Source organism: Oncorhynchus kisutch, unplaced genomic scaffold (genome assembly GCF_002021735.2).
Source record: "Oncorhynchus kisutch isolate 150728-3 unplaced genomic scaffold, Okis_V2 scaffold1389, whole genome shotgun sequence".
In the NCBI taxonomy this organism is placed as follows: Eukaryota; Metazoa; Chordata; class Actinopteri; order Salmoniformes; family Salmonidae; genus Oncorhynchus; species Oncorhynchus kisutch.
This window is the reverse complement of record NW_022263334.1, coordinates 133-27,530: the sequence shown is the minus strand read 5'-3', so window position 1 is coordinate 27,530 and position 27,398 is coordinate 133. Positions and strand designations below refer to the sequence as shown.

The 27,398-nt window shown below is 36.4% G+C and overlaps 1 protein-coding gene across 4 annotated transcripts; it reads right to left on the bottom strand.

Annotated features, from left to right (window-relative positions):
- Positions 1-382: 382 nt before the first annotated feature.
- On the bottom strand, positions 383-22,143 carry LOC109877180 (nuclear GTPase SLIP-GC). Of its 4 annotated transcripts, XM_031818434.1 has the most exons (18): positions 22,010-22,142; positions 21,764-21,856; positions 21,550-21,643; positions 20,977-21,202; positions 20,227-20,448; positions 19,322-19,516; positions 18,367-18,545; positions 15,722-15,767; positions 15,534-15,632; positions 8,638-8,737; positions 7,218-7,351; positions 6,962-7,144; positions 6,531-6,685; positions 6,296-6,422; positions 2,768-2,876; positions 1,958-2,091; positions 1,771-1,855; positions 383-1,673 (listed from the first exon to the last, which is right to left on the bottom strand). In XM_031818434.1, exons 1-18 carry the CDS (start codon positions 22,110-22,112, stop codon positions 1,600-1,602), a joined length of 2,358 nt encoding a protein of 785 aa, XP_031674294.1. In that variant the 5' UTR covers positions 22,113-22,142; the 3' UTR covers positions 383-1,599. The 4 variants fall into 4 exon arrangements, with proteins under 4 accessions (XP_031674294.1, XP_031674295.1, XP_031674297.1 ...); XM_031818435.1 differs by lacking the exon at positions 19,322-19,516; XM_031818437.1 differs by lacking the exons at positions 19,322-19,516; positions 20,227-20,448.
- Between the last annotated feature and the right edge of the window lie 5,255 nt (positions 22,144-27,398).

Sequence of the window (27,398 nt, the reverse complement as noted above, 5' to 3'; positions counted from 1 at the left end):
ACAGTGTGAAAGTGTGATTGCCTCTCTATAAAGTGATTTTCTGAAACAAGGGGTCCTTCTACTTCACTTATTAAGCTACTTCACGTATTTATGTAATGCACTAGTTTATTTAGGCAACTTAATATATTCGTTTAGGCTTGGCCTATTTAGTAGGTTATTTCACAGCATAAAGCTATATTTGTTGGCATAAAGCTGAGTGACTCACTCATTTGTGGCTTTGGATCAAAATAAATTAGTACCAACATTATTTATAATCGTCTTCAATAAAGAAATGTTTTGACCAAGTGTTGTGTGTGTTCAATTATTCGTGACATTGTGGTTACAAGGAAGATTCTAAACAAAATAAATCAAATAAATCCTATTCATAATGAATAAACAGATGCGCGTTGCAAGCTTGTCATTTTATTTTATCTTTATAAACAATACCAAACATACACATACAAACGACAACTACATAACATGTGCCCAGACCCATCTGCTCACACCCCCATCTCCAGCGCCCACATCACTCTCCACCACATGGCCTCAAACTGCACCATTTTGTGTTTAACCTTCTGAATGAATGATTATATTGAAGATAGAAGCCACCTCTTAATGAGTTCTGAGTGCCGATCAGTTACCCAACAAAATAATACCAATTTATTTGTTTACATTGAGTATAGAATATGTCAGGGATCAACACATTGAGTATAGAATATGTCAGGGATCAACACATTGAGTATAGAATATGTCAGGGATAAACACATTGAGTATAGAATATGTCAGGGATAAACACATTGAGTATAGAATATGTCAGGGATCAACACATTGAGTATAGAATATGTAAGGGATCAACACATTGAGTATAGAATATGTCAGGGATCAACACATTGAGTATAGAATATGTAAGGGATCAACACAATGAGTATAGAATATGTCAGGGATCAACACATTGAGTATAGAATATGTCAGGGATCAACACATTGAGTATAGAATATGTAAGGGATCAACACATTGAGTATAGAATATGTCAGGGATCAACACATTGAGTATAGAATATGTAAGGGATCAACACATTGAGTATAGAATATGTCAGGGATCAACACATTGAGTATAGAATATGTCAGGGATCAACACATTGAGTATAGAATATGTAAGGGATCAACACATTGAGTATAGAATATGTCAGGGATCAACACATTGAGTATAGAATATGTAAGGGATCAACACATTGAGTATAGAATATGTCAGGGATCAACACATTGAGTATAGAATATGGCAGGGATAAACACATTGAGTATAGAATATGTAAAGGATCAACACATTGAGCATAAAATGTGTAAGGAATCAAAACCTAGGAGCTATGAGTTCTCTGAGCATCATGGTGCTTCTTCAGCAAAGCTGCATTTTTATCAGAGCACTGATAGACCCTAAATGTTTATCCTGCTTATACCACGTTCATCACGTCAGCAAACATAACATTAATAACTACAGCAAAACTTCTGATACGAACAACTACTGATAAATAAGCTACTGAAAATGTGATACATTTTTATAGCCAAGGGTTTTGAATGGTTTACCATCATGTCACTACTTCTGCTTTATGACTCTTCTCAACAGTCAGATTTGGCTTGTGCGCTCTCTTAGAGCCAACATCTTGTAGGTCTCCATGTTTTCCAACTGCTCACTGACATCTGAAGTAAATCACAAGCATAACCTTCAGTCAGAAGTCAGGTAGGGGATATAGAACACAACAGGGCTAACATAAGAATAGAGCAATCTGTCATTTACCTGGGAGAGATAAACTGTTAGGTGTCTTCAGGGACCGCTTCAATGACTCCAGTAGTTCGGTTCTCAGCGTCTGCTCAATGTATTCCTATAACACATCAAATGTAGTCTGATCACTATTTCATGTCTTTTTGCTATTGATTTATACTAGTTTATTTATAATTTTAATGGTGCAATAAAAGCAACTAACCCTCAGGTTCTCAAAACCTTCCAACATCTTTTTCTGAGCATTGTCAAACATGGGGTTTTTCGATGAGTCGATGTGCTTGACCAGGAGTTCCTGAGTCTTCTTCAAGGTTCCCTTTCCAGATATCTTTGAAGCCTCTTAAAACACACAATAATTGTTGTTTGTGAACATGAGATAATCTATTATACATGGTACATACACTGAGTGTACAAAACATTAGGAACAAGAGCCTCAATTAATCAGGACATGGACTCTACAAGGTGTTGAAAAAGTTCCACAGGGATTCTGGACAAAGGTTGACTCCAATGTTTCCTACAGTTGTGTCAAGTTGGCTGGATGTCCTTTGAGTGGTGGACCATTCTTAATACACACTCAAACCGGTGTGCCTTGCACCTACTACCATACCCTGTTCAAAGGCACTTAAATATTTTGTCTTGCCCATTCACCCTGAATGGAACAGTCATGACTCAATTTTCTCAAGGCTTAAAAATCCTTCTTTAACCTGTCTCCTCCCCTTCATCTACACTGATTGAAGTGGATTTAACAAGTGACACCAATAAAGGATCATAGCATTCACCTCGTCATTCTATGTCATGAAAAGAGCATGGAACTGTCTTCTACACTCAGTGCATGTATTATCCTCTTCAATACAATAGTCATAATGACATCTAAAATAAAAAACATAGATTGAAATTAGGTAATCACAGCTAGGTTTAAATAATCAAATACGTAATTAGAAGGTTCGTTATTACCTTTATTAAAATCTTGCTGTCTAAAGATTCTTCGTTCATTATAATCAAACTGGTGACTCACCCTCATAACATGGGCACATTATGATCTGGACTTCGTCAGTCAGAGATTCATAAATCACTTTCTTCCTCAGGAGGACATCTCGTTTTAGTTTATCCTTCAAAAAATTTTCCTTTGGGATGGAGAAGATATTTTATTCAGGCACATTTCTCTCTTATAATTTATGTGCCTTGCTTTAGCAAGACCACTCTAGAAGTTTCCATATTTCTGACTTTGGCCCACTACTGCTCAACTGTTTAAAGTAAGCTTGGCAAAACCCCACCTCAAATTTAAATCTATAGCATTCTCACTTAACATTAAACTATTATTGTTCCTGTGTAATAAAACAAATTACTTTTGGACAAACATTTTATTAGCATGCTGTTACATAGTACTGTGGTAATTTCATTTTAATTGCATAGTAATGAGCTGAATGTTTTTGTTACTACTGTACACACACAAGTCACAAGTCCTATGTAACAACAATGTCGCTATACTTATAATCACAAAAATATGACATGTTTAAGAACTTGATGTAAAATGTTACTTTATTACTGTCACGCCTTGGTCTTAGTGTTTTGTGTTTTCGTTATATATTTTGGTCAGGCCAGGGTGTGACAGGGGTTTATGTTATTGTATTTTCGTATTGGGGTTTGTAGTATTTGGGATCGCGGCTGATTAGGGGTGTTGTATAGGCTTGGCTGCCTGAGGCGGTTCTCAATCAGCTGTCAGGTGATTCTCGTTGCCTCTGATTGGGAACCGTATTTAGGTAGCTTGAGCTTCGCTTTGTCTTTCGTGGGTGATTGTTCCTGTCTCTGTGTAGTGTTCACCAGATAGGCTGTAATAAGTTTCACGTTCCGTTTGTTGTTTTTGGTATTTATTTAGTTATTTCATGTATCGCCGTTTTCTTTATTAAAGACATGAGTAACCACCACGCTGCATTTCGGTCCGACTATCTCTCAACAAACGAAGAACGCCGTTACAATTACCTTATGTCTCACTCATTGTGAAAATATATTTGTTAGTAATTTTGACTTTTAATTGAAATTCTATCAACTATACTGAATGAAAACAAACCCAACATGCAACAATTTCAGAGATTTTACTGAGTTACAGTTCATATAAGGAAATGTGTCAATTGAAATCCTAATCTATAGATTTCACACATGACAGGGAATACAGATATGTATCGGTTGGTCACAGTATTTGGTGTGATGTCCATTTGCGTCATGCAACGCGACACATCTCCTTCGCATTGTGTTGATCAGGCTGTTGATTGTGACCTGTGGAATGATGTCCCACTCCTCTTCAATGGCTGTGCGAAGTTGCTGGATATTGGCAGGAACTGGAACATGCTGTTGTACACTTTGATTCAGCTCATCCCAGACATGCTCAATGGGTGACATGTCTGGTGAAGAAATAGGACATTTTCAGCTTCCAGGAATTGTGTAGAGATCCTTGCGACATGGGGCCGTGCATCATCATGCTGAAACATGAGGTGATGGTAGCGTGATGGTAGTCAGAATCTCGTCACGGTATCTCGGCGCATTCAAATTGCAATTGATAAAATGCAATTGTATTTGTTGTCCGTAGCTTATATCTGCCCATACCATAACCCCACCGCCACCATGGGGCACTCTGTTCACAACGTTGACATCAGGAAATTGCTCTGAAATTACAACGCCATACATGTGGTCTGCAGTTGTGAGAATGGTTGGACGTACTGCCAAATTCTCAAAAACGACGTTGGCTTAAGGTAGAGAAATTAACATCAAATTCTCTGGCGACAGCTGTGGTGGACATTCCTGCAGTCAGCATGCCAATTCTACGCTCCCTCAAAACTTGACATATCTGTGGCATTGTGTTATGTGACAAAACTGCACATTTTAATGTGGCCTTTTATTGTCCCCAGCAAAAAGCACACCTGTGTAAGTATCATGCTGTTTAATCAGCTTCTTGATATTCCACACCTGTCAAGTGGATGGATTATCTTGCCAAAGGAGAAATGCTCATTAAACAAATGTATGCACAACATTTTGGGCAAGTAAGCATTTTGGCATATGGAACATTTCTGTTATCTTTTATTTCAGCTCATGAAACATGGGACCAACACTCCAGATTTTGCATTCAAAATTTTGTTCAGTGTTTTTGATGTGGCTCTGCCGTCGTTGCAAATAAGAATTTCTTCTCAACTAACTTGTCTAGTTAAAGAAAGGTTAATGTCATGAATCCCCCAGTACTGCTGCTCATTCTGTCCACCAGTTCCGGAGGTCGATGTCACCGGCCTTCTAGGCTGCACTGAACTGTGTCATTATGCACATCTGGTTACAATTCCTCACTGATTGTATTTGTATTAATGTGCCCTTGGTTTCCCCATTGGGCTGTCGATTATTGTTCCCATGTCCGTTGGTCGTGTGAGTACCTATGCGTTGTCTTGGCTTCTGTGCTGCGTGTTTTGTGCAGTGTGTATTACGGGTCTCGTCCCGTGTCGTTCTAAGAGGTTTACCCTTGCTCTTTTGTTTGGGTACATCCCAGTGTTTTCTACACGTGTTTGTTTTGGGTGTATTAAAAACTCAGATTATGTATTCCTGCGCCTGTCTCCAAATCCTTTATACCAGCATGACAGTTAAATAAATTAAAATAAGTACTACTCCTACTTCTACTACTGCTACTACTACTACTACTACGCTACAATCACTAGGCTATTTCAACTACCACTGAATTTACTAAAGTGAGTTTGCTAGCGGGCAGCTGGGCCATGGCATATTCCCAAAATTCCCTGCACACTGGATAGGGTAATCAATTAACTAGGTGCAGCTAATTTCTCTTACTCGCTGTAGCATCTTGGTGAAAAAGTCACACCCACAACACATGCTGATTCAATGGACTGGATAATGCCTGACATTATGATAGTAGCTAAACTTTTCACTGTGAGAGCACCATTGTCAGGACTTCCGCCGAAGTCAGTCCCTCTCCTTGTTTGGGCGGCGTTCAGCGGTCGACATCACCGGCCTTCTAGCCACCGCCGATCCACTTTACATTTTCCATTTGTTTTGTCTTTGTTTTACACACCTGATTTCAATCCCACAATTACTGGTTCATTATTTAACCCTCTGTTCCCCCATGTTTTTTTGTGAGTGATTGTTTGTTGTATTTTCAGTCTGTCATGGTGTGCATGTATTTGTTACTTTGTATATTTGACAGTTTGAGTAAAAGTACGTTGATTACTCATATCTGCAGTCCTGCGCCTGACTCTCTACACCAGCTACACCTAGGACCCATTACAACCATTGTAGTTACAGTAAGAAGCTTACAAAGCCATAAACACGCTCCAAGCAACAAAGGTTGGCAACCTCTGTTGCATTCCACTAAAAGCTACCCGACTACTACAAATACAGTCACTACTTCTACTAAAACACATTGGCTTTTCTACTACCATAAAAATACTTTTGGAAAGCTAAAGCAAGCACAACATTTCCTTCAGGAAAATTACACAATCTAGTCAAATATATCATGCTTGCAGAGTGCCAATGACAAATCATACCACTATACCTCGGTGGTGAGAAACATCAGATACAGAGACATGGGGGTGTTCTCCCACTCCTTGGCCATGTTGTCTGAGATGATGCTGAAGTTGCAGATCTTCTTATAGATTGATTCTCCTGTTGTTCCAGCATTTCTTTGAAACAATAAATTATAACCACACCATTAGTTGTCCTTTATTCAAATAGGGATAATGAATTGACTAATGTGAAAGAATAATTGGCTCTGTGAGAATAGTACTTACGGGAAAATTACAGCAAATTTCTCATTTATGGCAGCGTACATAGATTCAGCCAACGTTTTGTTGAGGTCTGTGATGTCTCCATTTGTTGACCTACAGAACCCCTTATTCCTGCATAAAGATGACAATGTACGATGGTATCCTCTGCCATCCTTTCTCTAAAAAGAATTTGACAATGGAAAAATATTAGCATATTCTATCAAAAACAAGAAGGACGAATGCACTCTTCTTGCAATTAAAATATGAATTATTGAATTGTTCAATGGAACAACATGCATAAAACTCTGATGCTTTCAGCATGTCTAGCCTTCTGCCGGGACTCTCTGACAAAGTGTAGACATGCCGAATTGCTTTGATAGGTATCACAAGAGATAAGATAACTAGCTACTGTACATAGAGTATATAAACATGATTTTCAGTTAGCTTAAACTCACTGCCTCTGGTGTGATTACTTTCTCCTTGGCAATCTGCAAGCATGATTTTTTTGAATTGGCAACTCCCTCTGACAGGAGTTTTTTAAGGTCGTTGTAATGTTTTGTCATGAGGGATGTGATGGTAGAAAGCTGCTCCTCCAGTGAATCCTTTAGCAGTTGGTACATGTTTGATTTCATCTCAACCTAAGACACAAAATCAAAGAAGGACAATTCATTCTTGACTTACTTTCACTAGATAGATTTTTGCATGTCATACCATCGTCGAGTCGTTGGAGTTGGCCGCTTTGATCAAAGAGAGGATCCCATAGACTCCAGATATATAGTCTTTAACTGCAGTCTTTGAGTGTCTCTCATTCATATCCTCCAGAACTTGTTTGAGTTGTGGTATCTCTGCAACATTAGTGAAAAAAGTTGTTATACAATAAGATATTCAAGATCTGTTTGTCCGTCTCTGAAACCCTAGCCTCAGGTAACAAAGTTGTAGGTAGAGTACATACTGTTACTTTCTGGGGACATCCTACAGGCTCATTTTTATTTGCAGAGCATCATGTGAAATTTTGAATCAACATGTGAAAGTTTATGTGATCACGTGAAAATCCCCATATCCACATGTGAAAGATTGTCACAGATCCCTCCGGAACTGTGTCATTACACACACCTGGTCCCCATTCCCACTGATGGTATTTGTATAAATGTGCCCTTTGTTTCACCATTGGGATGTCGATTATTGTTCCAATGTCCGTTGGTGCGTGTGAGTACCTGTGCTGTGTTATGGCTTTCGTGCCACGTGTATTGCTCAGATGATTATGGATCTCATCCCGTGTGGTATCATTGTGCGCTTGTGTATATATTCAAGGTACTGCTCGCTCTTTTGTTTGGGTTTCAAACCCTGTATTTTCTACACGTGTTTGTTTGGTCTTCGTCCCCGTGCCTTTACATGGCACGCTGTAATTTGATGGTTTCATATAATTTCACATGTGAAATAACATTTTCATGGGATTTTCCACATGTGAAATCATGTGTTTTTTCTGTAAGAGTATACTATGAAGACTAGTGATGTGTCAACCCCCCTAAATGGAAACTATCCACCATTTCCAGGCAAGTTTCAAATTCAGAAGATGAGAGCTCCTGTGAAATTGTGATTTGTACATATGATCAGTGATGAAAAATCTGCATACTGGAACAAAGTTCCTTGTTATTCATCACATCCCACAGTCGGTCAACAAGTGCTAGTACTATTTATGTTACTTGTCCAAGAGAGATTAATCACAGCTCAAAACAGTATTGTTGTCAATTTGTAAAGGCTCAATAGCATAGGTGAGTTCAACAATTTCAGTTGAATGGGTTGAATGAACATGCAAAAATATTACGGTGAAGTCGCAAATAGCTCATTTTTGTAGGGGTTACTGTGGAATTTTAGCGACAATGTTCAACTTGAAAATGATTTTGCTGTTCTTACTACATGTAATAAAAGATTCAATCATCACATTATTATTTGTAGTGGCAGTTTAGACCCAAAACAGTTACGTTCGTTGTTACTCACATCCTTCTCAGACTGTTAGCTACTGTTAGCCAATGTTCATGGTTACAGAAAATAAATTGAATTTCTTAGCTTTTTTTTTGATAACAATGGTGTTTGTCTTGCTGAACGCCTTTCATGTCAACACTTATCTTACCTGTCTGTTCTTGTTCCAGAATGGGATTCTCATCATTCTGAAATTCCTCAGCACTCACTGTAAACACTTGGAAGATCTTTTCCATTTGAATGAAAGGTTTCTGGAAGAGTTGTATGAGAAAAATAAATAAATTATAAATTATATTTTCCATATTAGGCTTTGAAATACAGTAGCTCGGATTCGCCTCGTACCCATGTCTACAGCACAGCCTCGCTTATACACAAAACACAAGGCATTTGATAGAATGGAGTAGATGTTCTTATTTAAAACATTAGAAAGATCTGACTTGAGGTTTATTTAATAGATGGGTAAGAACAATTTACACATTACACTAATGCAGTAAGAGATGGGCTGTATTTCTGTTACATGCCGTTGAAAAACAGTTTTTCAATTACTTTTGAGTATTTTGTCATTTCTATTTGAAAGGCCTTTAAAACTCAATAATTATCTTAAACATTTTTTTTATAGTGGTTCACAAATCCTATCACACCAAATGTGCTGTATGAGTATCAGAAGTTTGATGATCCTGAGGCCTTGAGGTGTTGGTGAATGAGTGGAAGAGCAAGGATCGGTGTTCCGTCAACAGAACAGTTGTAATTCATGCAGCGCGTTATGTCAAGATCGCAGATTTTAGAGAAACAACAAATATCTGCTGAAAACATAAATTATTGTTAATATAACTGCACTGTCCAATTTACAGTAGCTATTACTGCGAAAAAAATGCCATGCTATTGTTTGAGGAGAGCTCCTAACAACAAAACACTTTTTCACCATGATAGGTTCGATAAATTCACCTCTGAAGGTGAAATGTGTACTTACATGCTGAAATCTTGCTCTGATTTATCATCCAAAGGGTCCCAGAGATAACATGAAGTGTTGTTTTGTTAGATAAAATATTTTTTCATATCCTTAGCCTTTTGTGACTAGGGGGCAGTATTTTCATTTTTGGAAAAATAACGTTCCCGTAGTAAACGGGATATTTTGTCAGGACAAGATGCTAGAATATGCATATAATTGACAGCATAGGATAGAAAACACTCTAAAGTTTCCAAAACTGTAAAAATATTGTCTGTGAGTATAACAGAACTGATATTGCAGGCGAAAGCCTGAGAAAAATCCAATCCGGAAGTGACTCATCTTTTGAAAGCTCTGCGTTCCAATGCGTCCCTATTGAGCAAATGAATGGGCTATCAACCAGATTACTTTTTCTCCGTATTCTCCGTACAGCATTGTGACGTAGTTTTACGCATTTATGTTGAAGAATAACCGTAAGCGGCTACATTGCGCAAGTGGTCACCTGATGGCTCTCAGAGTGATTCTAGCGTAAAATACAGAGGTAGCCATTATTCCAATCGGTCCTACTGAAAAACCAATTGTCCCGGTGGATATATTATCGAATAGATATTTGAAAAACACCTTGAGGATTGATAATAAACAACGTTTGCCATGTTTCTGTCGATATTATGGAGCTAATTTTGAATATTTTTTGGCGTTTTCGTGACTGCAATTTCCAGGCGATTTCTTAGCCAAACGTGAAGAACAAACGGAGCTATTTCGCCTACAAAAATAATATTTTTGGAAAAAAGGAACATTGGCTATCTAACTGGGAGTCTCGTGAGTGAAAACATCCAAAGCTCATCAAAGGTAAACTATTTAATTTGATTGCTTTTCTGATTTCTGTGACCAAGTTACCTGCTGCTAGCTGGACAAAATGCTATGCTAGGCTATCGATAAACTTACACAAATGCTTGTCTAGCTTTGGCTGTAAAGCATATTTTGAAATTCTGAGATGACAGGGTGATTAACAAAAGGCTAAGCTGTGTCTCAATATATTTCACTTGTGATTTTCATGAATAGGAATATTTTCTAGGAATATTTATGTCCGTTGCGTTATGCTAATTAGTGTCAGTCGATGATTACGCTCCCGGACCCGGGATAGGGAGTTACTAGAGGTTAAAAGGTCTGTATAACATGCACAATCAATTTTGTATTTCCACTCGTTCAATTTGCAAAGAAAGGAACCTGTGAAAATCTCACCCTAACGTTGTTTCAACAGGTCAAATCACGTTTGTATCTATTACTCAGAGAATCCTAGAAGGTAACAAGACTTCCCTATTTCATTAGGGGTGTAGTATATCCTATAGGACACCATATTTGGTCAGAGAGCGACGCCTTCATGGCATGCCGATGAAGCAGGCAGCCATCACTTGAACAACTGTATCTTTGTCATATTAGCACCAATCGGGGTCAAACAAAGCTAGCTAGATAGTCCCGTAAAGCCCAGCTATTTGACTATCTGGAAACCATGTATATGTTGTAAAATGTAGCTGCTAGCCTTTTCCTTTTGGACAAAAATGATAAGGATATCCACTCCCAATAAAGGAGTGGTTCTGGTAGCATGAGACGGAGTCTACAACCCACACAAGTGGCTCAGGTAGTGCAGCTCATCCAGGATGGCACATCAATGCGAGCTGTGGTAAGAAGGTTTGCTGTGTCTGTCAGCGTAGTGTCCAGAGTATGGAGGCACTACCAGGAGACAGGCCAGTACATCAGGAGACATGGAGGAGGCCGTAGGAGGGCAACAACCCAGCAGCAGGACCGCTACCTCCACCTTTGTGCAAGGAGGAGCAGGAGGAGCACTGCCAGAGCCCTGCAAAATGACCTCCAGCAGGCCACAAATGTGCATGTGTCTGCTCAAACGGTCAGAAACAGATTCCATGAGGGTGGTATGAGGGCCCGACGTCCACAGGTGGGGGTTGTGCTTACAGCCCAACACCGTGCAGGACGTTTGGCATTTGCCAGAGAACACCAAGATTGGCAAATTCGCCACTGGCACCCTGTGCTCTTCACAGATGAAAGCAGGTTCACACTGAGCACATGTGACAGACGTGACAGTGTCTGGAGACACCGTGGAGAACGTTCTGCTGCCTGCAACATCCTCCAGCATGACCGGTTTGGCGGTGGGTCAGTCATGGTGTGGGGTGGCATTTCTTTGGGGGGCCGCACAGCCCTCCATGTGCTCGCCAGAGGTAGCCTGACTGCCATTAGGTACCGAGATGAGATCCTCAGACCAGATCCTCAGATCCCCTTGTGAGACCATATGCTGGTGCGGTTGGCCCTGGGTTCCTCCTAATGCAAGACAATGCTAGACCTCATGTGGCTGGAGTGTGTCAGCAGTTCCTGCAAGAGGAAGGCATTGATGCTATGGACTGGCCCGCCCGTTCCCCAGTCCTGAATCCAATTGAGCACATCTGGGACATCATGTCTCGCTTTAGTCCAGGTCTGGGAGTAGATCCCTCATGAGACCATCCGCCACCTCATCAGGAGCATGCCCCGGCGTTGTAGGGAGGTCATACAGGCACGTGGAGGCCACACACACTACTGAACCTCATTTTGACTTGTTTTAAGGACATTACATCAAAGTTGGATCAGCCTGTAGTGTGGTTTTCCACTTTAATTTTGAGTGTGACTCCAAATCCAGACCTCCATGGGTTGATACATTTGATTTCCATTGATCATTTTTGTGTGATTTTGTTGTCAACACATTCAACTATGTAAAGAAAAAGGTATTTAATAAGAATATTTCATTCATTCAGATCTAGGATGTGTTATTTTAGTGTTCCCTTTATTTTTTTGAGCAGTGTATTATCCTACATTCAATTCCCATTTCCAAACCTCAAAGTGTTTCCTTTCAAATGGTACCAAGAATATGCATATCCTTGCTTCAGGGCCTGAGCTACAGGCAGTTAGATTTGGGTATGTAATTTAGGTGAAAATTCAAAAAAGGGGGCTGTCCCTAAGAAGTTGAAGAAGGTTGAACTGCAGGGTGACTTACAAAGTCAGGATAATGCAGTAAAAAAACATTTAAAGTAAGCTTGACTTTGAATCATATATACAGATCTGCTATGTTAATTTGACCAGTTTCTCTCAAATGGCAACAAAATCATACAGCAACAGTAAATGTGAACTATAATGTGGATTATAATTCATATACATTTTTTATAGTGTTTGATAGATGTTTTGTTTGGGAAAATCTTGTCTCATATTTTAAAGTGGAAATTACAAACTTTGGAAGCCTTTTTAAACCTTAAATACACAAGGAAATCGACATTTCCAGGATAATTCTCTCACAACAGTGATCAAATTAAGATAGCAGATCTGTACACAATGTTGTTAATGCCACACTATCACTACAGTCTTTCAACCCCCTTAGCGCCTCCATCTGCACTTTTGATTACACCACAATCATGGTAAGGCACAGTATCTTATTTCTGACACTAATGCAGCGAGTAATAAGGGACCACAAAGCTTCAAGATACAAGAAACTGGATTTCTGAATTACTTACAATTTGAAATGCCATTCCATAAAGTTGTATTTTATTGCACAATGATAGCAATACTACAATAGGATGTGGCACCAACAATTCATTAGATATTGTGCAAACAGGAAATAGTTGTAGGACAATCTATTGATAATAAAATATATATATATATAATTTATGCAGAATAACTGGAAGAGGGTGTTATCTGATCAAACAAATATCAACTTCGGTAGAGTGTGGCGACAACAAACATTGAAACTCTCTTCAGAAAGAAAAGGGTCATAATTACCTACCGAATATGTCAACGGTTTATAAATGGAGTCTTGCACCGGTTTTTGTTTATTATCAGAAGATACAGAGCATATGTTTATTTAATGTAAAAGCTTGGGAAACTTTTGGGATCAAGTAGCCCAGCTTATGTCTTACTTGAATGTCAATTTTACAAACTGCATTTTAATCGATAGTGTTAATTATTAACAACAGCAAGTAAAAAGTTTAAGACTTGGTGTAAATTTAAAAAGATGAGTGCCAAAAGTTTTTGCAAAGTGGATAGAATGACTATTTTCCTATCGGATCTAAAGTTTATAATTGAAATGTATCTTTTGTATAATGAGTCCAAGGGCAGACAAATCATGGACAAATAACATGATTATAGCTTAATACAGATTCCTTCTCAAATATTTAAGGCAACTGAAGAGGAGTGAAGAATGTGACAAACTGTATAAGTATTGTAATGTATTTTATATATATATATATAACATTGTATGTAATTAGTATTACGAATCTGTGTTGGTTTGTGTATAATCATATCAGATTTGGATGTATCTCCTTATGGGTGATGTTTTTAGTGTTATTTTAAATGTAACATGACGTTTTTTCGTGAAGAGAAATTGGTCCGCTTCATAAAGCACTATGTAGATTCTACACATCATCTACAACCGTATATCACGCTCTATAAAGATTCATAATGTGGCGTAACTGTGTGACCAATTTATATGTTCACAATTATTCATTTTTTATAGAGCATAAAATACATTATAGATTATTTGTGACCCATTTATGCAGTGATTATGAAGCCTATATGAATTCTTTATGAAGACTTATGAAGAAATAAATAATAACACAAGCCAGATGGTATTAATGCTTTAGTGCAGCACAATTTACCAAGTAATATTATTGGGAGCAGCTGTAAACAACACCATGAGGTAGTTTGGTGTCTAGTCAATACGAATGTACTCAAATGTTTCTCTTAGAGTTTACACAGTTGAGGGTGTTTTGGTGAGCATGAGTCCAAGTCACAGTTATTCAAGTCACAAGCAAGTCTCAAGTCACCAGGTCTGAGTCTCAAGTCGAGTCCCAAGTAGAACGGGTCAAGATTTTGGTCAAGTCCAAGTCGGACATTCTATGAGTAAGTCAAGTCAAACGTAGCCAAGTCTCGAGTAAAGTAAAAAATGATTGTTCAACTACAAATCTGTGTCTATTTACTGACACTGCCAGACAACCCTTTTCATTATTTTGTCCACAACACATTTTTATTAGCAGTCTTAAAGGGCATGAAATCAGCAGAAGGCAAGGCAGGTTGACGTGCTCAGAGTGTAGATTTATTTACAGGTCTTGGTGATCCAATGGTGAAAGAGCAATATCATACAAAATATACAAGTAGATTTACCAAATGTCCATGGGTAATAGCCCAAAATAAATAGCCTCTGCATCAGGCTTAACCTGTCCTATCTGAACAGACACAGGTAGAGGCCACAACTGTACAGCCTCCCCTTGAGAAACCAAATGCATGTGTCTAACAGGAGCTCAAACAGGTAGGCCTACAAAATATAAGCACTTGGCCCCCAAGACCATACAATTACCCAATTGGCAATTACAACTGATAAACTGGATCTACAATGTAAAAGGCCATTTCCACATCCATTGTTACAATGGTATATAAATCTTAATCAGACAATGATTATTCTTGATATTTCAACACCATGCATACGTGGAACAATAATTTTCTCTTATTCAATGTTCTGGCTCAAACGCGTGGAGCACAGGTCACGTAGTATATTTCTATGGGCATTGAGGCACGCACTCCTATTACTCACAACAAAAATGACAGACATATGACACAGACACACAGAACTCTGACATAAACCGGGAAATAGGAACAAAGAAAACCATGCACCTGATCCTATAGCTGTACAGAAAATCAGCAATCTGTTTGCTAGCTCACCCGACCTGTGTTGATTGACAGTTTTCTAGTCCAATCAGAGTACAGAGTGTGCGTTTCACTAGCCAATCTGTTACAGTTATTTTTGCAAGGATGACGCCTACTGTCTCTGGATGCATGGAGAGTAATCCACATAGACTCTGTGCCACAAAATGAGTGACAAAACGTTACAAAACCTGGCCAGATAATGTCAAGTCATCAGTCTCAAGTCAAAGTCGAGTCCTGAGTCGTGAGGCTCCTGTAATCAGACAATGATTATTCTTGATTATTCCAAGTCAAGTCTCAAGTTAATGTTTCAGACTCGAGTCCAAGTCATGTGACTCTAGCTTTGTGATGTGTACATAAAAACGAACCTTTTTCACAACTTCGTCGTTGAACCTCTCTCCCAACATTATCTTAGCTTGTTCATTTCTGTGCTGGATGCAGCCTCGTTTCCGCTCAGCTGCTCCTTTCTGATTGAAAAGCAAAATATAGAACATTATCATTTAGACAGTTTTGAAGGATCTTAACATCAGTTTTAGCTGGTGTAGGTGTTGATTACCTTTTCCAGGTCGAGGTGCAGTTCAGTGTTCTTTAAAACTGGTGATCTATAATTGTAATACTTATGTTAGAAATGTAAATTTCTCTATGGGCACATACATTATAGCTGTGTTGCTCGATTGTTCCACTATACATTGTGTACATTGCAGACCTGCTTGTGGCATGCACAATTTTAAGTATTTGCAAATAATAAATTAAGATAGCTGCGTAATCTAAATGAATTCTGAGGTGAGGGAAAGTTCAGCCACTAATAATTTCAGTTTGTGCACAAATGTAATGCAAACAAAACGTTTAATAGTATTTTATTAGGATCCCCAATTAGTTGCGGCTAATCTTCCTGGAGTCCAAACAGGGAACAACCAAACAGATTAAATACATAAATATACATATCACTACATTTACATTATAATTTTGTCATTCAGCTGACACTCCCATCCAGAGCAACCCACAGCTAGTGCATTCATCTTAAAAGTTGAGCTGACAGCCGGTTTGCACTGATTCGCTATGGCTTTAGTCATCTATCTAACAAGAAGGAAAGATTTTATTAATGTAATAGAAAGCTATGAACTTTTACTTTCACCTGGAACTATTATTTATGTCTGAGAATAAAACACTTTTCAACCTATATGATCTAGTAAACAGTACAATTATAATAAAACATACAAATATGATGATATGCAGAAATAAGCATGTTTATGAATAAGCCTTTTCATACTTTATAATATGTCCATATATTGGTATAATCTGTTATAATCTCCCCCAAAATATTTAACTTTCTTTATTACTTTACCAAATATATCATAACATTTGTGATAGTCAAAATCTGTGAAATTTGTGAACATCTAAATCAACAATTGGGCCTTTTAAAATAGCTTGCGTCCCTCCTATAGACAAGGGGAGAAGGGCTATGTAAAGGGCTACATTCTTTTGTCATTCTGAGCATATGCAATGGATCTGCCTCCAAAGTAAAACAAATGTTTGACTTCCACACAAATGTACTTCTTTACTTATGTTAGGTTTAAGGAGGTGCGTAGGTTACATTCTTTATCATACAGCTATCAAAGTTATGCATTTAGATCAGCCAGCTTGAGTCAAATTCAGCGATTGCTTTGCCATGTCTGTGCATACAAATACGATTTGAAAAAATATGGCCCTTTATAATGTCCACGGGATGCTGTATATAGCATTTTAATGAAAGAGATGGAGACACGCACACAGTCGAAAAAGAGTAATACATCTATATAGCATTCTAACATATTAAAACAAAATAAGAAGCACTCAAAATGTATTGTAGATGAGTAGCCAGACTACTGCTTAAATGTTGCTGTAATAGGCTTACATGTTTCTCATTTGCATGGTGTTTTGGTGCAAGTTTTGTTTTCTGGTAATTCATTCTGAAGAGTTAATAACCAAAACCTGCAATATTTAATAGCCTACAGTAGCTAGGACTGTGGCTCGTGTCTGTACACTTTCCCTCCGCTGTGCGCTGTAAACGGGACACAGGAAAGCAGCACAATTCACTTTGAATTCACCGATCTGAGTGCAGACTGCAATTTCACAAAGTAGAGGATTCAAATGTTGACTCATTTGTACTCGCTTGTCCTATTGTCCTTTAGTAGTAACCGTCATGTGAATCGTTTATCTTATAACCTTTTGACAACCTTGATGGCATTTTCTGTAGATTACAGCAATGAACCGTTCGAACCAAAACTTGGATATTTAGCCTACGACATGGACATTTAGTCTAGACCATGTTTAAACTTTCGGTTCATTAGAAGATTCAGTTTGTGTCAATAGTGATGATATGACAAAGTGCATTGGCTGGTGTGTGTGTGTGTGTGTGTGTGTGTGTGTGTGTGTGTGTGTGTGTGTGTGTGTGTGTGTGTGTGTGTGTGTGTGTGTGTGTGTGTGTGTGTGTGTGTGTGTGTGTGTGTGTGTGTGTGTGTGTCTGGCAGGAGGGGTGTGTCTGAAGCAATGCACTGCCATTTAGCATGCAGCACTTTGGCAGTGTTTGCTGTGACTTGTAGTGCAGCATCATCATCATTGAGCAATTGAATATGACAACTTTCAGGATGAATTAAACCACTGTATTTATTTATCAATATATTTATTGCGTAATGTGTCTTCAAACTGATTTCTATATATACTTTCCTAACCCTAAAATGTGTTTAAGTAATCTACAAGATCAGAGTATGTTTAACTCTACCTGTTGATGCTGAAAATGAAACGAATATGCATAAAGGGTGTTCTTTCATTGATCCCTATATTCTGAACCTGTTCTCTCGATGTATTTGACTGAGTCTGTCAACAAAACTCCAATTAAAGGTAGAGTACACTGTATTTAAAGGAATTTTTTAATTAAGATAAACATACTGAAAGCCATATTGAATAAAAACTCAACGATAAAATCGCTTGGCAAGTGGGAGGATTTTCAGAGGTGGAATTAAATGTATTCAGTGAGGTCAAGGGAACCACGCCTGCAAAGCCCGCTACACACCTGCATAAGGTAAGTCTGAATTCCAACTAATGAGAAGTGAGTAGGAAAGGTGTACAATTCCTAAGTCAGAATCAGCCCCTATAGATTTCAGGATACAAAGGATCACTGGTTTAAAAATCAGGCAGGAAAATATACAAGCCCCAGCTCACCCCAGGTAGTTCTTAGGGTTGATGTCATCTGTCTTGGTGCAGATGAAGGTGATATTCTCACATTCTCCGCCTTGTATCAGATAACTGAAGCTGCTTTCCAAAATCATCCATGGCTCTCTTTCAGAGGCGGCCCGTTGGATGTCATTCACGATCCACACAGACGAGCACTGACTTAAATGCTTTAAAAATAGAGTGTTAATACAAAAGTGCATGTTGATGTACTTTTCCGACACCTCAAAAGAAAATGAAAGGTCTTATTATATCAAAGTGGACAATCTGTCCTACAGTTGCCCATAACCTTGGCTTGACATTACTTGAGAAAGTCATGCGCCATTGTTATTGTTTTTGTTTTGTTGATGAAGCGGAGGTGAGCAGCGTCGTCCAACGAAGTAAAACATTGTTGCAGTACATATTCTGCTGTTCCATCTTGCGTGAAATTATGTCTGAGGGAAAAAATGTCGTTTGTTTTTTGCAGCATATTCTTTGCTGTTTTAATATCGCACACAGAAGTGGCAGTTATACCATTAAAGCTGGAATCCTTAATGGGGAAACTGCCATGTCAATTTGGGATATTACAACCACAAATAAGTTAATGCAAACAACAAACTGTTTTTTTTCTGAGAGATCGCTCCAGATTCAAAGTGAAATTTGATGGTTTAGTAGATCCCCAGGATGTCGGGGGACTCCGTCAAAACCGTCCACCAGGGGCACAAAAGAGAAAAAGAAGTTCCTCACCTCCATTTAGTCAACTAAACAAAAACAACCAGTGGGCGACCAGTAGTGCTGTTTCACCTTTCAAAGATCTCAGTTTTAAGGATTAAGCTGTAGATCTCTTGGCCGAAAAATTGGCAGGTCCTGGTAAAATTTTACCAATCACATTGCTCAGGGAGATAAAAAGAAGTGCGAGTCATTATAAATGGCAGATTGAGACCATAAGAGGAAAATAAATTAATACCGATTTCCACATATTATCTCTGGTCTTGTTGCAGTCCCCAGTTCCAGGAAGATCCAACAGCACAATGTGTTCCAGAAGCTCTTTGGTGTTGGGCACCTTAATTGTCACACACTTCACAAGTGGCCAGTAGTGTTTTACTTCCATCTTATTATCACTCCTTGTGTAACAGGCAATCTTTCCAGAAAGCTCTGATGCCTGTCAGTGTCAAAAGCATAGCTCTCTCAAAATATACTTATACATTATTTATTTTGTTGATCGACCCAGACATGTTTAAAGGTAGACTCAGCAAAATGACGTTTTAATGAGCAGCACCGCTGATATTGAAACAAGATGCAAGATTTCGTTCTCACAGTCACACACAGTATCTGCACATGTGCAAGAGTTCGCTTCACCCTGTTCACAGGATGTTAGCCAGTGCACCTAAACAGCAGAGAAGTTGAGCCTCACGTTTCAACGCTTTCAGTTGTTGCGGAAATTGACCCACTATGCTTTTTATTTTCTGCATCTACGTCGCTGAGTTTACCTTTAAGTCTATATTCAGCTATTGCCTGTGTCACTAAAAACATTCTCAATGTGTGGGGAAAAAACATCAGCCAGGATTTTAGTTTATGTACAAACTAATCAATTAATTTGGGGGGAAATTATATACTTGGAATGTAGTTTTGTTCACAGATTTTTCAAGAGTCACATTCTATGAATAATATTTATACTTCCCCATATATTTGTTAAATGTAAATAATGTTTTGCATTTTTTATTGAAAGTAAACTAACAAGCTTTTCATTATTGACAAAATTAAAGACAACATGTGACTCTGATTGAATTAATTAATTTAAAAAGTTGTTGATTAACCAATTAATCTGCACAAATTTCCTAATTATATGTTAAAAAAAAAGAAGATTTTTACCGTGCCACATGAAATCATCTTAACAGTGTTTGTTGGTGATAGAAATTCTGGAATTTCTCGGAAATGCTCCCCTTTCATCAGGTCTTTTAAACTTTTCCCAACTCCATATTTTCCGTAAAAGGCCTGAATTTTTGCAGTTGCCACCCTGACTAATTCTTCATTTTTGTTGTCATTTTCATCAGACATGACATCCTGATGAGATTTTATATCATCTTCCCATTCCTAAAACAAAAATTATCATGTGTGAATTGCATTTAGAATATTAAATTTTTACTAACCATTGATTAGTAATTTATGTATTACTCTTTCACACAGCAATTCGGTAAGAATGACCTGTTAGCCTACTAATGGAAAACGTAGCACCCCCCCATAGATAGTACTCGTTTGTGCTCTTAGGGCCACTGACATCACATAAAACAGCTTAAACTTCCCTATTTCAATTGATATTTCGCTAAGCTCCTCTCCAAATTGTTAAGCAACCAATTGGAGCGCTCCAGTGGATAGCAACTGTTCCTAACTAAGCTTGAATCTGACCAGCCTCCAGCAAGCTCTTAAACGCATAGCCAATTATTGTAATGGCAAAAAACTGAGCATTTTCATTAAAAAAGTAATAGTTTAAATAATTGAACAATGCACAAGGGGGGGTCAATTGAAGGGTCAATTGAAAGTAAAGGTTTTGGAATCAATTAAGAATAACATCAATGGTCATAGTTTTAGAGACATTGATTACATTACAATAGATAAAGCTACCTTTTTTGAAATGAATTCAATTTCTGCCTCGTAGCTGTAGTTAGTCATGTTGGCCTCCACCTGAATCATGACTGAGGTACACGCGCTGATGTTTGCACCATTGGGCAGACAATTCGGCTCACCCAAGATGGCATTTATCAAAGAGCTCTTACCAGCTCCTGTCTTCCCAAATACTCCAACTAAGACTTTGTTTTTAACACCTGTCCTTAGCTTTGTCATTTTACCCCTGTAAAAAAGTACAAAGCATAATCAAATGTAATTTTTTCAAGAAATTGTACATACAATGTGAAACACTTTGAGTTTAGTTTTTTAGTTGCAAATAGTGACCTGGCTGTGATTGTGCCAGAGGTTAGCTGTATGATTTTTTTAATTTTATGGTTCATATTTAAGTAATGCAATGTCCACATTAAGTTAGTAAATCAGACAACTTGTGCTTTCAAGAGTCAGTCGGTAAACATTATTTTATATGGGATGGAGGCGGTTATCATGACGTGAGGGCAGCGTTTTCATTTATTCAATTATTCAAATTACACATATTTTACATTTTTATTTTACATTTTTGTGAGTGCTTACTTGAGGTAGTCAATGAATTCCTTCTTGGGAAGAGTTTTTAGTTTCTCAAGGACTTGTGTCACACACGTCTCTGCTGCCTTCATGGCTTGTCTCTCTGTGTTATTACATACAATGAACATGAATTAGTATGAATGTCTAGATATTTTGGGCGATTAACTATAGCAAAACAATCTATCCGGTTTTGTAATAAAAGAGTAACTTTAGAAGTACTTACCGAATTTAGAGGTTGGTTGTGTAGGTTTGGAGAAACACGGTTGCTTTGGTGGTGTACTGGTTGAAGGGAAGGTAGGAGGATTTTTTCTTTTGCCTGAGAAAAAACATAAATCGTTACTGTAATATTTATTTTTATACAATTAAGCTCCAAAACCTTGTTTATTCTTTAAGAATGGTGCTGGCATAAATGATTAAATGAGCAGGGTACATAATGCCTTTTTTATATACAAAACAAAATAATCTGTACCTTGTGGACTAATGCTGGGAGCTGCCGCCTTACACAATGGAACGTTGCAAGATAAAGGAAAGTAAATACATGTTGTTTTAAATAAACCATCATATAGCATCATCCTTCATTTACACTAAGACTACATACATGTTGTTTTAAATAAACCCATCATATAGCATCATCCTTCATTTACACTAAGACTACATACATGTTGTTTTAAATAAACCCATCATATAGCATCATCCTTCATTTACACTAAGACTACATACATGTTGTTTTAAATAAAACCATCATATAGCATCATCCTTCATTTACACTAAGACTACATACATGTTGTTTTAAATAAACCCATCATATAGCATCATCCTTCATTTACACTAAGACTACATACATGTTGTTTTAAATAAACCCATCATATAGCATCATACTTCATTTACACTAAGACTACATACATGTTGTTTTAAATAAACCCATCATATAGCATCATCCTTCATTTACACTAAGACTACATACATGTTGTTTTAAATAAACCCATCATATAGCATCATCCTTCATTTACACTAAGACTACATACATGTTGTTTTAAATAAACCCATCATATAGCATCATCCTTCATTTACACTAAGACTACATACATGTTGTTTTAAATAAACCCATCATATAGCATCGTCCTTCATTTACACTAAGACTACATACATGTTGTTTTAAATAAAACCATCATATAGCATCATCCTTCATTTACACTAAGACTACATACATGTTGTTTTAAATAAAACCATCATATAGCATCATCCTTCATTTACACTAAGACTACATACATGTTGTTTTAAATAAACCCATCATATAGCATCATCCTTCATTTACACTAAGACTACATACATGTTGTTTTAAATAAACCCATCATATAGCATCATCCTTCATTTACACTAAGACTACATACATGTTGTTTTAAATAAACCCATCATATAGCATCATCCTTCATTTACACTAAGACTACATACATGTTGTTTTAAATAAACCCATCATATAGCATCATCCTTCATTTACACTAAGACTACATACATGTTGTTTTAAATAAACCCATCATATAGCATCATCCTTCATTTACACTAAGACTACATACATGTTGTTTTAAATAAACCATCATATAGCATCATCCTTCATTTACACTAAGACTACATACATGTTGTTTTAAATAAACCCATCATATAGCATCATCCTTCATTTACACTAAGACTACATACATGTTGTTTTAAATAAACCATCATATAGCATCATCCTTCATTTACACTAAGACTACATACATGTTGTTTTAAATAAAACCATCATATAGCATCATCCTTCATTTACACTAAGAGCTACATACATGTTGTTTTAAATAAACCATCATATAGCATCATCCTTCATTTACACTAAGACTACATACATGTTGTTTTAAATAACCCATCATATAGCATCATCCTTCATTTACACTAAGACTACATACATGTTGTTTTAAATAAACCCATCATATAGCATCATCCTTCATTTACACTAAGACTACATACATGTTGTTTTAAATAAACCCATCATATAGCATCATCCTTCATTTACACTAAGACTACATACATGTTGTTTTAAATAAACCCATCATATAGCATCATCCTTCATTTACACTAAGACTACATACATGTTGTTTAAATAAACCCATCAATAGCATCATCCTTCATTTACACTAGACTACATACATGTTGTTTTAAATAAACCCATCATATAGCATCATCCTTCATTTACACTAAGACTACATACATGTTGTTTTAAATAAAACCATCATATAGCATCATCCTTCATTTACACTAAGACTACATACATGTTGTTTTAAATAAAACCATCATATAGCATCATCCTTCATTTACACTAAGACTACATACATGTTGTTTTAAATAAACCCATCATATAGCATCATCCTTCATTTACACTAAGACTACATACCATGTTGTTTTAAATAAAACCATCATATAGCATTATACTTCATTTACACTAAGATTACATACATGTTGTTTTAAATAAAACCATCAGATAGCATCATCCTTCATTTACACTAAGACTACATACATGTTGTTTTAAATAAACCATCATATAGCATCATCCTTCATTTACACTAAGACTACACACATGTTGTTTTAAATAAACCCATCATATAGCATCATCCTTCATTTACACTAAGACTACATACATGTTGTTTTAAATAAACCCATCATATAGCATCGCCTTCATTTACACTAAGACTACATACATGTTGTTTTAAATAAAACCATCAGTATAGCATCATCCTTCATTTACACTAAGACTACATACATGTTGTTTAAATAAACCCTCATATAGCATCATCCTTCATTTACACTAAGACTACATACATGGTTGTTTTAAATAAACCCATCATATAGCATCATCCTTCATTTACACTAAGACTACATACATGTTGTTTTAAATAAACCCATCAAATAGGCATCATCCTTCATTTACACTAAGACTACATACATGTTGTTTTAAATAAACCCATCATATAGCATCATCCTTCATTTACACTAAGACTACATACATGTTGTTTTAAATAAACCATCATATAGCATCATCCTTCATTTACACTAAGACTACATACATGTTGTTTTAAATAAACCATCATATAGCATCATCCTTCATTTACACTAAGACTACATACATGTTGTTTTAAATAAACCCATCATATAGCATCATCCTTCATTTACACTAAGACTACATACATGTTGTTTTAAATAAAACCATCATATAGCATCATACTTCATTTACACTAAGAGTACATACATGTTGTTTTAAATAAACCCATCATATAGCATCATCCTTCATTTACACTAAGACTACATACATGTTGTTTTAAATAAACCCATCATATAGCATCATCCTTCATTTACACTAAGAGTACATACATGTTGTTTTAAATAAACCCATCATATAGCATCATCCTTCATTTACACTAAGACTACATACATGTTGTTTTAAATAAACCCATCATATAGCATCATCCTTCATTTACACTAAGACTACATACATGTTGTTTTAAATAAAACCCATCATATAGCATCATCCTTCATTTACACTAAGACTACATACATGTTGTTTTAAATAAACCCATCATATAGCATCATCCTTCATTTACACTAAGACTACATACATGTTGTTTTAAATAAAACCATCATATAGCATCATCCTTCATTTACACTAAGACTACATACATGTTGTTTTAAATAAACCCATCATATAGCATCATCCTTCATTTACACTAAGACTACATACATGTTGTTTTAAATAAACCCATCATATAGCATCATCCTTCATTTACACTAAGACTACATACATGTTGTTTTAAATAAACCCATCATATAGCATCATCCTTCATTTACACTAAGACTACATACATGTTGTTTTAAATAAACCCATCATATAGCATCATCCTTCATTTACACTAAGACTACATACATGTTGTTTAAATAAACCCATCATATAGCATCATCCTTCATTTACACTAAGACTACATACATGTTGTTTTAAATAAACCCATCATATAGCATCATCCTTCATTTACACTAAGACTACATACATGTTGTTTTAAATAAACCATCATATAGCATCATCCTTCATTTACACTAAGACTACATACATGTTGTTTTAAATAAAACCATCATATAGCATCATCCTTCATTTACACTAAGACTACATACATGTTGTTTTAATAACCCATCATATAGCATCATCCTTCATTTACACTAAGACTACATACATGTTGTTTTAAATAAACCCATCATATAGCATCATCCTTCATTTACACTAAGACTACATACATGTTGTTTTTAAATAAAACCATCATATAGCATCATCCTTCATTACACTAAGACTACATACATGTTGTTTTAAATAAAACCCATCATATAGCATCATCCTTCATTTACACTAAGACTACATACATGTTGTTTTAAATAAAACCATCATATAGCATCATCCTTCATTTACACTAAGACTACATACATGTTGTTTTAAATAAACCATCATATAGCATCAGCCTTCATTGTACACTAAGACTACATACATGTGTTTTTAAATAAAACCATCAGTATGCATCATCCTTCATTTACATAAGACTACATACATGTTGTTTTAAATAAACCCTCATATAGCATCATCCTTCATTTACACTAAGACTACATACATGTTGTTTTAAATGAACCCATCATATAGCATCATCCTTCATTTACACTAAGACGACATACATGTTGTTTTAAATAAACCCATCATATAGCATCATCCTTCATTTACACTAAGACTACATACATGTGTTTTAAATAAAACCCATCATATAGCATCATCCTTCATTTACACTAAGACTACATACATGTTGCTTTAAATAAACCCATCATATCAGCATCGTCCTTCATTTACACTAAGACTACATACATGTTGTTTTAAATAAAACCATCATATAGCCTTCATCCTTCATTACACTAAGAGCTACATACATGTTGTTTTAAATAAACCATCATATAGCATCATCCTTCATTTACACTAAGACTACATACATGTGTTTTAAATAAACCCATCATATAGCATCATCCTTCATTTACACTAAGACTACATACATGTTGTTTTAAATAAACCCATCATATAGCATCATTCCTTCATTTACACTAAGACTACATACATGTTGTTTTAAATAAACCCATTCATATAGCATCATCCTTCATTTACACTAAGACTACATACATGTTGTTTTAAATAAACCATCATATAGCATCATCCTTCATTTACACTAAGACTACATACATGTTGTTTTAAATAAAACCATCATATAGCATCATCCTTCATTACACTAAGACTACATACATGTTGTTTTAAATAAAACCATCATATAGCATCATCCTTCATTTACACTAAGACTACATACATGTTGTTTTAAATAAACCCATCATATAGCATCATCCTTCATTTACACTAAGACTACATACATGTTGTTTTAAATAAACCCATCATATAGCATCATCCTTCATTTACACTAAGACTACATACATGTTGTTTTAAATAAACCCATCATAAGCATCATCCTTCATTTACACTAAGAGTACATACATGTTGTTTTAAAGAAACCCATCATATAGCATCATCCTTTCATTTACACTAAGACTACATACATGTGGTTGTTTAAAAAACCCTATCATTAGCATTCATCCTTCATTTAACTAAGGACTTACATACATGTTGTTTTAAATAAACCCATCATATAGCATCATCCTTCATTTACACGACTACATACATGTTGTTTTAAATAACCCATCATATAGCATCATCCTTCATTTACACTAAGACTACATACATGTTGTTTTAAATAAACCCATCATAT

Bases quoted from the DNA above. Each gene is read 5' to 3' on its own strand.
- LOC109877180 (XM_031818434.1), bottom strand. From the start codon at position 22,112: ATGATGCTATATGATGGTTTATTTAAAACAACATGTATTTACTTTCCT. The intron at 20,449-20,976 runs GTAGCTTTATCT...TTTTTGTTTTAG, and splicing joins TTGAATTCATTTCAAAAAAG to GAATGGGAAGATGATATAAA. The intron at 6,423-6,530 runs GTAAGTACTATT...ATTGTTTCAAAG, and splicing joins AAATTTGCTGTAATTTTCCC to AAATGCTGGAACAACAGGAG.